Below are 14634 nucleotides of genomic sequence, written 5' to 3'. Positions count from 1 at the left end.
TCAAAACTGCTTGTTTGGAGGCTTCAAACTGTGAAACCAAAGTTGTGTTTGGTCAAGTCGTGTGTTTTTATTAGACTATTGTTAAAGTAGCGGCACCTCAATCAAATTTAGACGAGTTTCGTGTTAGTTTTGCCACTTAACAGGATTAAATTTAAAAAGTGTGTTTTTTAACGCAGATGAAGGCTTTTTCGTCTAATTTACGTATAGAAAATAGTGGTTCTCGTGCACTGTTTCCACGCCAAACGGGCGCACCTGAAGGGCCTGAAGTGTTCCATTGAATTTGTACGGTTTAATTGCCCTAATTACCCCCAGCGTCACTCCTTAATGGGTAATTAATGTTTAATGAAAGTGTAGCGCACCGGGTTTGCAATTTCCAACCCCTTTCATAGCAACAACTACTTGAAATGGGCAAAATGCCGAAAAAATTTTAGTTTTATCCAATCTAAAGGTTAGAATTAGTTCGAGAAAATACGTGCTCTAGTTCTCTATCCAGGAGGCGCTAATTGAGCTTTGCAGCTCCAACGTTGCTCTAAACATCCAGTAAAATCTTAGCGCTGGTTTAATAAAGGGACCATGTTTTTTGCATGAACTGGATTCTTTGTGCGCAAAAAGTGTTAATTCTGTAATCAGAAGTGTTCAATTGAGTTGCTCTAACGGATCTCTAAATGTCCGAACAAAATTTAACGCGGGTTTGCAACAATAGACGATGTTGTTAATGATTTTTTCCGAAGTGCGTGCTTTCGTTCTATATCCAGCAGTATCTAATCGAGCTTTGCAGCTCTAAAGTTGCTCTAAACATCCAATAAAACCTAAGCGCGGGTTTGAAAATGAGGCAATCGGTTTCTGTATTTTTTTTGCGTAAACTGGAAACACTCTTTATTTAATTCCTTATGCGGAGAATGCAGATTTCAATTATGTTTCCAGGTGTTTTCAATTGAGTGTTTTTGCTCTAGCGAAGCCGAAAACATCCGAATAAAAACACGCAAAACCACCAACAAACATACAGGACAAATGAATAAGAAAACTACAAGAGCAATGAGAAATCGGTAGTAGGAAATACAAAATCAACGGATGAATCAAGTGGAAAGATTGAAAATAGGCGAAAATGCAACAGAAACAAAGAAAAGATCGAGGAACGAAGAAGAATCTTAGTTTTCACCGAATGCAGGATAGATAGTATGCATAACGAATAGTTTTAGACGAATGCCATCAAAACTTTTGGCCACTGCATATAAATAACGTTCTGAACGCCACGCCTCTGTTCTGGTTGAACATAAATAAACCTCTGAAGCTGAGCAGTAAGTCGGGTGAAGCGACTAAATAAAAATAAACGAGATTCTCATAGAATAGATAGTTATGGTCGGTCTTATAACTTTGCTCGCTGCCTGACTTTTCCGAACAGTATCAGTTAATCATTCACAGACAGTAGAATAGTGCGCTACTTTCTTGGAAAAGCCACATTAATTTATCATGCACTTACGTGACAATTTTTCATCTTCTAGTCTCACTTTTCCATTTATTTGTACATGAAACACAACAATAAGTTATCTGAAACTGATGGGTTTTTCGACCGCTGTTCGGTAGAATTTCTTCTTGACGTTTCGCAAGCACGAGTGGCTTGCATCTTCAGAAGTGGTTTGCTTGAACAGTGTAAGCGTTCCCGCGAAAAACTCATTAGTTTCAAGGCATGGCCCCGAAAGTCTATCTCTGTTGATGAAACTTGATGTTTAAGTTAGACCGGGAAGGTGAATCGAATTTCCAAATCCTGCAATTTATTTGATTTGTGTTTAACTAGGACCCAACCTTTTTTATAAGAGCCAATTTAATTGGTTGTGGGATTTAAATGCTTTTCCTGTTTTCTTCTGGGCGAGTTCGGCGACGCCAGAATGCACACAGCAAATTCGTCTATMCCTGTCCTTGTCGRKGCAGCCGCACAGTGCAATAAACAAAGCGAGACAAATTGATCGCTCCAGCTGCGTTTCTCTCGCGTCCGAATATGCCTGTTYTTGTCTGCAGCATTGCGTCAAACCGCCAAAGCGTTGCAAGGGCATTGCCTAACTGCCCTGGACCTGATTTTGGTTGCACTTTTAGTGTTTTATAGGCTGTTTTAATTTTTTTGAAAAAAATCAGTGTTCATTATTGAACGGTTTTTCTTATTAAAGAAGCGATTATCACAAGTATGACCATTAAAGACTCATCGTTACAATTAAAATCCAGGAGGAACGAATTCAATAAGAGATAGACTTTCAAGTGTTTTTCAAGTAAACCACTTCTGAAGATGCAAGCCGCTCGTGTTTGCGAAACGTCAGGAAGAAATTCTACCGAACGACGGCCTAAAAACCCATTAGTTTCAAGGAATGGCCTCGAAAGTCTAACTCTTTTGATAATAAGTTTTTTGTTCAATACAATAGTCGTTTATGCCTGTGTCAAATGCACGTTTTCCCTCCTTTGTTTGTTTGTTTTTTATCTTTTGGATCAGTCATTTGGCGAGCCCTTTATTGAATCGGCGTGTTCCCGCCGACGCAATAATCCCACCATAAAAAATGACCCTCTCCCAAGAAAATACCCTTAAAGCAGACGACTGGGGAATTTATTTTGATTATTAAGAAAGCAAAACCCTACCTGACTAGATGATGTATGCGTTCCGTTCCTTATTGTGGCCCTTCTGTCACTGTGCAACCCTAAATTCACCGACACATAAGATTTGTGTTCAGTAAAGGCGTCAGTAAGTATCCTTCTACCAACCTCCATAAATCAATGCGTTTTTCCCCGATATTTTTATAACCTTGTTGGTTGATTGTAAAATCGAATTTTGCCAGCATTTTTTGCTTAATTAATGAAATCTGAAAGCGGCTTTTAGCCAACCACTCGACACCTCGGCCCAACTCGATTCGATTAAAAAGTTGTAAAACGTAAGCGAGCCGATTTATCTTCATTACCTCAGCAACAGCCCTTGCGTATTCGGATATTAGTTAAAGGCCACGAATTCGGCTTTATAATTGATGGATGAATCTTGTAATCACCTGACAAAGGTGTAAATAACAGATTTATGGTATGGAAGTGACGGCGAAAGCTTTGCTCTGCTCTTAAATGACGGAAATCCGATCATTAATTATTGTTTACCTGAAAGCCCCCCGGAAAACGGGAAAGCGGCCCGAAAACGCCGTTTTTTTGTGTCATTTTCCATTCATTAGTGTAATTTACTTTTATTTCTCTTCTCTTAGCTGAAACGTTTGCTAATGTTCGGTCATTGTTGTAGATGAGAGCGTGACTGGACAACCAATGATTGCAGCTAAGGTAAGTGACTGAACCGATTTAATTTATGAAACCCTCGTTCGTTAAATAAATCATCAACTGTCTCTTTTGGGTGAAGTACAGTCTGCCCAAGTTATTTGGCAGTGACGTCATTATTTGCTAGCCCATAGAGGCCAAGCAACTTAAGACAAAGTCTTCCTCAACTTTCAGTTTGCTGCGTTAGTTAGAGCTTGAAAATGTCTCGAAAATTGCTTGAATTTCATCCAAATCCAGGAATGAACAAGTTTGGATGCTTTAAAAAGGTTGGAAAATTGCCTGAATGGGTGCAATTGGAGGCAATTTCATCCTGATACTGATGAAACTCTGATCTTGCATGAGTGGAACATTTTCAGTTGTTTTTCCATTAGTGTCCAAGTGAGGATTTTTTTACGTCGTCCTCCCCAAACTTTCAGCATTGCTGCATTGGTTTTAAGCTTTGAAAAGTTTGGATGGATGCAATTGCATGAACTTTGGCATGGAATGGAAACGCTAAAAAAGTATTTGTATAAATTCGACGACTTCAAGTGAATTTGCAACAAAATATCGATGCCTTCTGAAAGTAAACAGTTTGATCGATCCATGCACTTTCGGTGACTGATTGGGTTGTAGTCTTCGTAATGCCATTTTGCGTCCCACAGTTTTACGTGTTCGGCTTAGGGAAGCAGCTTTTAATATTCGAGGGGAGCTTTTGCCAGCAAACTTCAAGTGTTTTAAATAAATTCAAAGTGTTTTATGACTGGTTTAAATTGCTGCTTCGACTACGTGGCCCTTTATATGGGGGGCAGATTTTCGCAGAAAGTTCCGAGACTTTTAAGGGCAATACTTTTTCATTTTCCGCGGGTATTAATTGGGATTTTTATGGAAATTTGCTGCATATTGAGTGCAGGTTCGCAGAAGTTCCAGAGTAACGGGAGTGTTAACATTGGATTTCCACAGGCGAATTTCCATTAAAGTTGCTCAACAAGAAAATATCCGAGTTATCGTTCTTTGTTTATCCGAATAATGCGATCTTGGCTTGAAACAGCATCTTTCCATATTCGCATATGGCTGAAGCGAGGGATAAACTTATTTACAGACGGCGCCCCGCCTCAATAAACACTGCAACTCTATAATGGGAGGGAAAATCCAATATTTGGTAAAATCACTTTGAATGCGCCCTCTGAATATATGGGTGCACGAAAACTTTGCAGACTTTGTACACATTTTTAGGGTTTTTCCAAAGAATAACCGTCTGTTAAATTGATTATTTGAAATTCACTTGATCAATGTCGCATTTCTGTCGTAAAACGCATTATTATTATATTCAAAATATCAAGCGAATACGAATCGAATAAGCGAAATTTGATTCTAGACTGTAGATGAAGAGAGGAAGTGAAATATTGACGCTTTAATTTTTGGAAGTTTGCGCCGTAAACTTGGAGTCGTGATTGCAAACGAAGCGGAAACAAAACTGCAGCCGGGCGCAATTCCGAAACGCAAACAAACCATTAGCATTTTCCATTTTATTTGAAATATTTGTGTACTTGCTTCTTATCGCCGATATCGTAAAACTCTATTTACCGTGTTCTTGTCTGGCAGTCGGTTTTTACTTCCGCGTTTTAGTCGATGTGAAGCCACTTGCAACTCGATTTATACTGCACTTTTCAAGGAAATTTCTCAATAATGATTAATTTAATTTAATTATAATTAAATTAAATAAATAAGGTGATAATAATTTAACAATGACATGGTGTCCCAAAAATACACGATCCCAAACTAATCGCAAACAATATAAAAAGGGGCCGAGGCGCGATCGATTTTAAGTATGTAAATGAGAAAGTGGAAGAACAACCGTAGAAAAATTAGATTTTCCGCCTTGAAATCAGTTAACAAATTCCGACTTGTAATTAAGTAATTAATGTTTCATCTCAGCTTGTAGCAGGCAGGGCGGGTTTATTTCAATATTGCGTGTTTATCGGGGAGAAATACAAATCTAGCGAATTTTCATTAATTAGCAAATTGCTGGCGAAAAGGCCACTTTTTAATCCGCATATTGGCCCTTTGCTTGCCATGTTTGACCGTTGAAGTGGAATTTTGTTTAAATTATTCCACGGACGAAAATTTGCAAATGAGGGATGTTTTTTGCGCTTTTCTTGCAGCCTAAACTGCCTTCATAATTTCCGCCTGTATGATACACAATTCAGTACGTTTTTGCTTCCCCAATTCAGACACTTTCAATATTCCGGGGCAAATAAAGTTTCTTGACTTCTCTAATCTCAAAAAAATGTTTTGTATATCTGCAAGCAGGATTAATCGTGATTAACCCCAATGGAAACGCTTTATAACCGGATTACCCCAGCCCAAGACAATTATCTTCTTCGATAATCCTACCAAATTATAAATTAGGGATGAATATCGCAGTCGGATGGACTTTGCAACAACTAAGGCACTTACTTAAACAGCAATTCAGCGATTTAAACCAATTTTACCTTGGAGTTCTCAGCGAACTTCCCAGTTTGAAACGAGATAATTATTAAGGAGGATTAGCTGGAATGATAGCGATTTCGTATCGTTAGACTACAAGTTATGATCACTTGAACAGGAAGGAAACTTTTTGTTTTGAGTTTTCGTTCTTTTAAAATATTTAATTCATTTAAAAAACTACTAAAACTTTTTAGTTCGTCCCTGGAATCAATTGATTTTTTTATTTTTGACTTGCTGCACCCCCTTTTTCAACATATTTTGATAGTTTTTTTAAAACGAGTCACTAATTCACAATTTCAATGCCAGTTTCTTTTGTTGGGGCGATTTTAGCTGAAAACGCGTACAAGGTCGATGAGGAAAATTAAAAAAAAAAAACTCTTTTTGTTGACGACGGCGCCTATTTCTTACAGAAAATCATCCCCGACAGGGTAGTTATTTTACGATGAAATTTGTTTGAAAAATGAAAAATGGGTCCACTGTAAGCGAGAAACGTCGAAATTTTTTCATTTTTGCTGATTTAAAGCACTCAATTTCTGTTTACTTGAGGTGTGTTTGGATTGATTGCAGCCAGAACCGCTTTGTCTACAATTGGAAGCCAATTAGGTGCAGATTTTTGAAAAAAGGTCAAATTGCTACTGAAAATTGAACAATAAGGCAACAGTCCGATTTTTCTGGCATTGTTTCTGTCAATTAAAATTCTTCATGTTAGCTTGAGACAATTTTCCAACCAAACAAACGCAATTTTTTCACTAAATCGTAATTTCAATGCCATATTCGGCTTTTCGAGGCAATTTTAGCTGAAAATGAGTACCAAGTCGATGGGTGAATTTTCTAATATTCCCCACTCGGTTTGAAGATGGTTTTTTCGAAACGCGTCTTAGACCCATCGACTGGGTACTCATTTTCAGCTGAAATCGTCTCAAAAAGCCAATTCTGCCCTCGAAACCCCGCTAAAACCCCTCTTAAGCCAGTTAATAATAAAAAAACGATCCTGGTTGAACCTGCTGAAACCTCATAGAGGTCGCAGGTGTTTTGAGGGCAGAATTGGCTTTTTGAGACGATTTCGGCTGAAAAAGACTCGCCGAAAACAGTAAATTTGTCTTATTCCAAAAATGATTTGTCCGCTTAAGCCGCGAAAAAAACCCTTTCATTGTACCATTCGCCCGATATTTCCGAACACATATTTTAGCCAGACATTTTTCTTAACAAAAATTATATCAGATCATCTCCTTCTGATGCAAACAGTCTCGCAGTCGCAGTACTCTTTTAATCAATTACTTACCCAATATTTACTGGGTTCTAAATGAGCGTATTTTAAACTTTATGGTTTTAAAAATAATTTTAAGGCAACTGCTGGCTTGAGAAACAGCTGGAAAATGCTTGCTTGCTTACTTATTACTCTTTGCAACTTCTAATTTAATTTGCATCTAAACCTTGTTATCAACCATCAGCCAGCTCCGATAGCTCCAAAGAGTCAGTAATGGCTTTCCTATTAACTAGTTAAACTTCAATTATGAGAGGCTTAACTGTTCTAATACACGTTTCGAGCACTTTGGAGTCAAACTTCTGTTATTGAACTTGCGCATGTTGAACTGTTGCTCAGAATATTGCTCGGATTTCCTATGAAATCTCTAGTTGTTGCACAAGTTGAAGTATAATTAAAAATTAAACACGCACAAACTCCTAAGTTCAATTGGAAATAGTTATTTCTCTCTGAGTTAATAATGGAAGGTGATTTGGCTTCAGGTCGCCTACGTTCGTCCATATAAGCAGAAAATACGGTTCTACAAAATCAGGCTCGGGTGCGTTTCAGCTTATTAAAGCTTATTTCAGCCACAGTAAACCATGTTCATATGCAGCAAGGGCAAAATAAAATTTTGCAACGAAAGCTGGAGCAATCCAGCGTTAGATCCAGATGACTGGACAAGAAAGTTCCAGTTAACCTGCACCATTTGCATGCATCAGCCGCATTAACTCTGCAGGTTATTTCGTATTTTTCGGAAAGTTTCAATGGAAAAATGATGGATGATTGTAGCTGATAGTGGGACGGCTTGGAGAAATTGCTTGCCTGTTTTCAGTAGATATGATGCGACGAAATATTGGCTCAAACTTTTGCATTTTCCTTTCCTCAATCTGTTAGGCATTTTGCCTGTTTATTTCCAGGTCGTTACCGGGCTAATTTCTCATTTGAAAATGATTTTTCGCACATTTTCCAATTGTTCAGCGGCCTGTGAACTGTAGTAGATTTGTAACATGCTCTAAACAATGTCCTACATTTTCAGAGTTGGTTATTAATTCAGTTTGCTCAATTAATCACACCGAGCACACAGCTTCCCTTTTATCAGTCTCGAGCGCAGACGAGAATTCATCTAGATCGAGTCGAACAAAAGCTGATCGAAGCTTAATTGATAAGCTCTAATAATTTTCTCGCACTGTTAATACAGTGATTTAAAAGGTCGGTTTTTGCCAGTAATTTATCAGGGCTTTGATCTGGATATCGATCCACACTAAAGACAATGCGTTCTTTTTCCTTTACTTGTCCACCGAGCGAGAGGAAAATTTGTTGTTATTAACGTTTCTTTAATAATAAATCGGGAACAAACACTCAATAGAAGAACGAACAACAGAAGCGACTTGAGCAACTAGCAATTTCTAGTGATTTTATGGGTTTGTTATTGGTAGAAAATCCGAATGGAGTCCATAAATCCGAAGCAGGGAAAGTGGATTTTCCAGCCAGGAAAACTTACACTATTACCAAATCCCTTGCCACTCGTAAAATTCATGTAAATGAGCCAAGGGTAGATTAGATCGAAAGCCAGAATTGCGTACTTATTAAGGCAATTAACGAATTTTATGTTGCGGTTTCAAGGCAGGTCGAAGGGTTGAATTCGCCCTTTGTACGGGGATAATTCAATCAATTCGATTGTTGTTTTTGGGCTTGTAGGAAATTTCAGCGGTATTTTCACATGCTTGATGCCTCAGCCAATAGCAGTAATTTCCATATAAAAGCGGGCAATATTTCCAGGTATAATTGGCTCTTTATAGTGGAATAAATTTGAATAAAATTTGTGCTTCCAACCACAGAGACTGAGCCGGTACAATTGCGTGGCAATAATTAGCACAAATGTGTCATCATAATTGCGACACAAAATCACGTTTCCCATAACAAAGCCTCGTTTATTAAGGCGTCGTCTACACAGGCGAATTTTGTAGGGGCTCATTATTATTCCTGTGAATTTGCGTCTAATTCGATTTCTGTGCACATCAATTCTGAAACATTCCAATTGGTAAACAGCCGGAATAAGTTAATTTTATTGCATTAAATGGCTGTCTTGTATATGTTATCTGGAGATTCGCCATCAAAACATTCATACCGCTCGTACAAACAGTTTAATCAAGTATTAAAGCCACACAATGTTCTGGATGTGCGGTCGCTATGAGAACAATCCACTAAAAATGATTTAAAATAGTAATTTTCTTCCATTGTGTTGCTTTCGACCGTTCATTCACGTGTGATGGATAGTTTGGGGGCGGAAATGTGTTTTTGAAGCTGTCTGGAAGCGATTAAGTAAGTAAACCCGTCACGCAAACTTGCTTCGATGCACTGGAAAAATTAGGTCCTTCCGTTCTATAGAAAGCAAGAAGAAAAAAAGGTCGTGATCTTATTTGTCAACTGATTTGATTAACTGCCCGTTGACAGTGTTCGGAAAACACAAAGTGCTGAAAAGGAATAAATTTGTGTGCAATTGTGCCTGTGACTGGGCCCCAAAACGATTTTCACCAGGACTACATTAAATTCAAAAAATCATTTATTGGCATATAACCGACGATTTGTCGTATAGTAGGTCTGACTCTCCACGCGCAGGCATAGACGAGTTCTGTCAGCGCGCCTATAAGCCGACTCGGCCGGAAATGATTTAATTGCGAATTGGTCTCTAGAGAAAAATAATGACCAGGAATTTCGAAAAACGTTTTTTTATACTCTAGTTTTGCACAAAACCTCAAATCGCTCAAATTCTATACGGTTTTTATCGCCGGAGCGCGCTCAGAAACAGACCCGCTAAACCCTTCTGATGCAAAATCCCAAATAAATGTTGGGTTCTTCTGAGCGGTTTCAACCCTCCGTTAATGCCACATGATCTGTTTCTACTGCAGACTTTTGCCTAGTTGTCCAACCAGAAATTTTGTCCATCCATTTTTATAAATCCTCCACATCAAACGCCCTCGACTTCTGATCCTGGATTTCTTCTTGCTTCAGGTGAACGACCATCAATACCAGCAGTGTTCTGAGTGTGCAAAGATGGCGTGACCACGCAACGCTTATGCAGCTTCCGAGGCCAATGCGTGGCGGTCTGCGGAAGGCCGCTGGTTTCTTCTGCTGCGTGGTGGTGCTCTACTTTGTGGTTCAGGCGATTCTGAGCGAACCGAGCAAACCTCGCATGGTCTCCACGCAGCAGAAGACGATCATGGGCAGCGACAACAAGCTCTACGAATATGGTAGGCAGATGCCGCTCATCTTCATTGGAGGAGTACCGCGGTCCGGCACCACTTTGATGCGGGCCATGTTGGATGCACATCCAGATGTTCGGTAAGTACCATTTACGGATTACACGTGAAGGAGGGAAATGTTCACTGATGATGAACTGATCACTGATGATGAAACTCACTGAGCAGCGCAGAAGGAGAATGGCCGTAATTGACGGACGTTCGTGAATTTGCGGACCCTCCGGTTCGTGATGTGAACGGAATAACGTTGTTTTAGGGCAATTAGGGCCGATCCTTCTTTGGTCTGATTAAATTCCTGGTCCGGCTTGAAGTTGAATTAAAGATAATGATTGTTTGATTTGGGGTTTTCCTTGCAAAACCCGTTTATAATAATTTGCTCATTTTCATTCTGTTGCTTCATCACAGAGAGTGATTAAAGGCTCAAACCACTTCGGTTCTACCCACACTCTTGCCTGGTCGTTTAATATATTATTAGATTATCTCGGTTTCACCCAAAACAAGGAAACTCCCTGTGTAAAATGCAAACTTGCCGCATATTTATTCTAGTTTTCTCAGCTAATTCACGGCGAACATTCCATAATTCTCGTCGTAATTAAGTTTGCTTCTGACATCGCGGTTTCCGCGCTGCTAAGACAACATCTTGTTTGCAATTTCGCAAAGGAAACACAAAACCGTACACTACGGCAATGTTTGCCGAAAATAAACTCCATATATTTGTCGACGAGTCTCGCAGGAGCCGATAAATAATCAGCGGAACAAGGATGCACTGCAAATGCGTGTGAAAGGAAAGAAAGAAACACGTTCCACTGTTAGGTGGGTGTTGCCATGGAGAACTGGATTGGATTGGCCGGCGCCAATAGAACCGCCCACAACGTATTCGTTCTCCGTCTCATCAACGCACTTTATAAATGTCCTTGTTTCGCTCATACTCATTTATTAATTATTCCCCAAAGTTTGTGAAGTATTTCAATCAAACTACAAACTTGTCGATTAGCATTTTTCGCAGGTCGGGGCAAAGACAGCATTTAATAAAGTTATCATCGACGTTAAAGGGCGCAAGGGCACGATCCTAATGAGGTTTTTTTCCGGAAACTTTCCAGAGTATTTTATAATTTTTTTCCAATTATCCCTGGAACTTTTCAAATTGAAGTCCTTTGCAGCAGCAAATCGGTTGATAGTTCAGGAAGTGATTAGAGAACTTGAAGGGGAAGGTTTTGCCTAATTAATAAAATCTAGTGTTTGCAATTTGGCAACGCCAGCAAAAATTTTTTTAATCGCAGAAAGTTAAGAATTTCAATTATAAAATCGCAAACTGATTCTCCAGAGTCTCAGCTTAACACTATTCGATTAGCATGCGGCTGATTGAAGTGAAAAAGTTCGGAAACTCTTTATCGGCTGCCGATGAAGAATTCGAGCTTTGATCACGACCCTCGAACCAAGTTGGCAATTTTCTGAGGAGTCCGTCAGTGCTTCGCATCGGGTTAATCAAATTTTAAAACGCTCGTTCTTGGTTTAGAATATAAATTGGCCTCGTGTTTGGATAAATAATTTTCTTTTGCCTCGTTTAAGGTAATTTTTCCGTTTCGACGCCGGTAGATGATTTTGCAGCGTACTTGTTGCGTCCTTCGCGCGAATTATTAAGCTGAAAATCCGAGGAGATTTTGGGTTCGTCAAGTTTGCGCCTTCACTGTCGATGGCGAAGAAAGGGGAAAAATGTATTTTTTATGAGTTTAAAACAGGAATGAACAGGACTTTTGACTTTCCACCAACAACTTTCTCTTTTATTCTGGAACAAAATATGAATGAAAAAAATTAAAACAGCCGTTTAATATGAAGCAGTTTGCGAACTAATCTAGCTTGAAACTTGGCAAATGTACCGATTGCTGTTCGTGCAAAAAGTAATTAGGAGGCATTTCTTTCCCGACTTGGAATCGCAAACTTTGTGCGACACTATTTAAATTGCGATTCAATTAGAACTTTGCCCGAGAAGCAACTTTAAGCGCATTTTTAAACTGGAACCAAATTGAATTTACCTACAAACTTAACAGCAGCGGTAACTAATGGCTCAAGGAGTTTGTGTTTAAAATTTCGTTATTTTTCCGCCGCTTTCTGTTGCTTTTCATTAGGTTAATGTAGTCGATCGGCTCACAGAAACTGCTCAACAAAGCAGACGTTACACGGACAAATTTCGACTAATTTCGCGGAATTTAGCACAAATTGGGCTGTGGAATATTCATTTTGAGTATATGCAATAGGGGGTGTTTGCAGTTTACTGGAAAAACAGCCCCAGTTCGTGTTTTTAGCTATAAACGTGTATTTAGAAGGTCAGCGGGCAACAAAATGGCATAAAATATGGATGCGATGAAATAGGTGTCCCAAATTTGATTTTTGTCCGGAAAATGGGATAAACGCTATATCGAATCACGAGAAAACGCCGGGGGATTTCTTTAATGGATATATCGCTCAAAAATCGGCAAAACCCGAAGCGCTCCAGTGACAATCCGACCGTATGTGCTTCTCTTCTGCTTGATTTATGAATAATAAAAGACGGCAAATCTGATCTCCGATCGGTCGACGTGAAAATTGTTTCAACAAAATGAAAAGAAGATCAAGCATAATAATCAGCCAGTTTATTAGTGGTTTTTTATATAAGTATGTTTGGTCCTTCGAGTCAGCCACACAAAGAGCACTTTCAAAAAATCGCTGTAATCTTTGGAAAGTGCTTTAATAGTACCCAAGCGATCTAAATATAGTGGAAACTTTTAAAAACTAGTTAAGAGCTGAAAATAAAACGATCATCCTAAAATGTTGCTGTGCCAAAAATATGTGTTTCAGTTCGGAGATTATCCCAGCGCGGCTGCTAAAATATCATTCCGGAAGTTTTATAGTGCAGGGCAGAGCACTAAATTGCAGGCGAAAAAACGGGCTCATTTGGACCGCTTTATAAGTTTCATAACAGCATCGTAAAGCGACTTTTGATGCATGTTCCTGATGAGTTTTCAAAGATTTTTATTTCATCCACTGTATATTTTGAGGGCCCGGCTCGTAAAAATGTAGAAGTACCCCATTTCGTAAAAAGGCTTTGTTGATGAATAATAAAACGCGCTTTGGAACAGTTTCAATTTTGTCTAATCAGGACGAGGAGTTATAAATTGCGTCTTGGAAAGAGTCAATGTAGGAGTTTTGCCATTAAATTTGGATCGGAAACAGCAAGTTCGCAGGAGATAAGAAAATTTCCATTGGCTCTCGGGCGGGATTTAATAGGGCAGAGGTGGCAGATCACGTTTACGCGGTAAAAATAATTTAGTGCTTAAAACGTTTTTCTGCACAAAGACACTTTTATCACCCGCAAAACGTTTTAAGGGAGATTTATACGACGCGAAGCAGCTTGGGCGAAACATTTTTCAAAATAAATACACGCCCAACACTGAAGCAGATACGGCACCGAGATGGGCGATTATTAATTTACGTCTTCTTAGTATTTTAAAGAAAACCCCATTAAAGCAGTTTTATCTCTTCTGAACACACAACAAGTTGATGAAGAGAAATGCTGGGGTTCGAGGGTAAACGTACCCAATTTGCGTGTTTCCAACTTTTTCCTTTGCTCGTGAGGGAAAAGTTGAATTAGAAGCATTTTCCTATACGTTTTCGACCATTATGCGGCCACATTGCATATTAGATGCTCCAGCAACTTAAGAAGTTCAGAATGGATGTGCTTAGAGTTCTGGCAAAACTTTGCCAATGATTCAACTTTTCCCAACTGGAGAAACATCAGGAATAAGAAAATTTATTCCAGGCATGATGATGCCTGTCCTTTACCAGACGGAAATGGAAAATTAAGCGGAAACGGGTCGGTAACACCTGCAATGGAAATGCTTCCTCAAGCTTGTGTGCGTGAGTCGTCCACTTTGCGTTTCCAACCAACCCGACTCTCTTAATTGCCGGCATTTCAAGGCAAATACCATTAATGGAAAATACGTCGCGCACGAAAATTAATTGCGGAATGCAATTACGGGTTTTGGTCTAAGACGTTGCTGATACCTTTAAGGCCATTTGTAAACGGCAAAGACAAATTGAATTGTCCGAAACGGAAAATCACATTACAATCTTGACCATCATGTTTCAACTGAAGTGGTTTTTTTACTTTCCAGAAGTCTATAAGCAGTTTAACCTGAGAAAATGGAGTTTGATAGAGGCTCATTTTGTAAACAGCTAAATAGAGATAACAATAAATGTAGATAAGTTCTATATTGTTGATGCGAATTCATTTTTTACCAACTTCTTTTTGGGTATTTCGCCTCAAAAATGTTTGTCTTTAAAAAAGACAGAATTTCCTCACGTCTTTTATTACAGATTGATAAATAGTGCTCC

General features: G+C 39.0%; 1 protein-coding gene across 4 annotated transcripts in view; it reads left to right on the top strand.

The window, feature by feature from the left end:
* LOC109545455 (protein-tyrosine sulfotransferase) overlaps nucleotides 1-14634 on the top strand; it is a 71018-nt gene that overhangs the window by 32754 nt on the left and 23630 nt on the right. For 2 of the 4 annotated variants that reach the window (XM_048666391.1, XM_019916164.2), the window contains 2 exons: nucleotides 3260-3297; nucleotides 10016-10345. In XM_048666391.1, coding sequence (XP_048522348.1) covers nucleotides 10080-10345 — 266 coding nt within the window. In that variant the 5' untranslated portion in view covers nucleotides 3260-3297; nucleotides 10016-10079. Of the gene's footprint in view, nucleotides 1-3224; nucleotides 3298-10015; nucleotides 10346-14634 lie in introns of all 4 variants that reach the window. The other 2 variants (XM_048666390.1, XM_019916165.2) reach the window with 2 other exon arrangements.

Source organism: Dendroctonus ponderosae, unplaced genomic scaffold (assembly GCF_020466585.1).
Source record: "Dendroctonus ponderosae isolate FM_Combo_2020 unplaced genomic scaffold, Dpon_F_20191213v2 Dpon_F_20191213_5, whole genome shotgun sequence".
Lineage (NCBI taxonomy): Eukaryota > Metazoa > Arthropoda > Insecta > Coleoptera > Curculionidae > Dendroctonus > Dendroctonus ponderosae.
The sequence above is the reverse complement of the archived record's forward strand: the minus strand, read 5'-3'. Positions and strand labels throughout refer to the sequence as shown.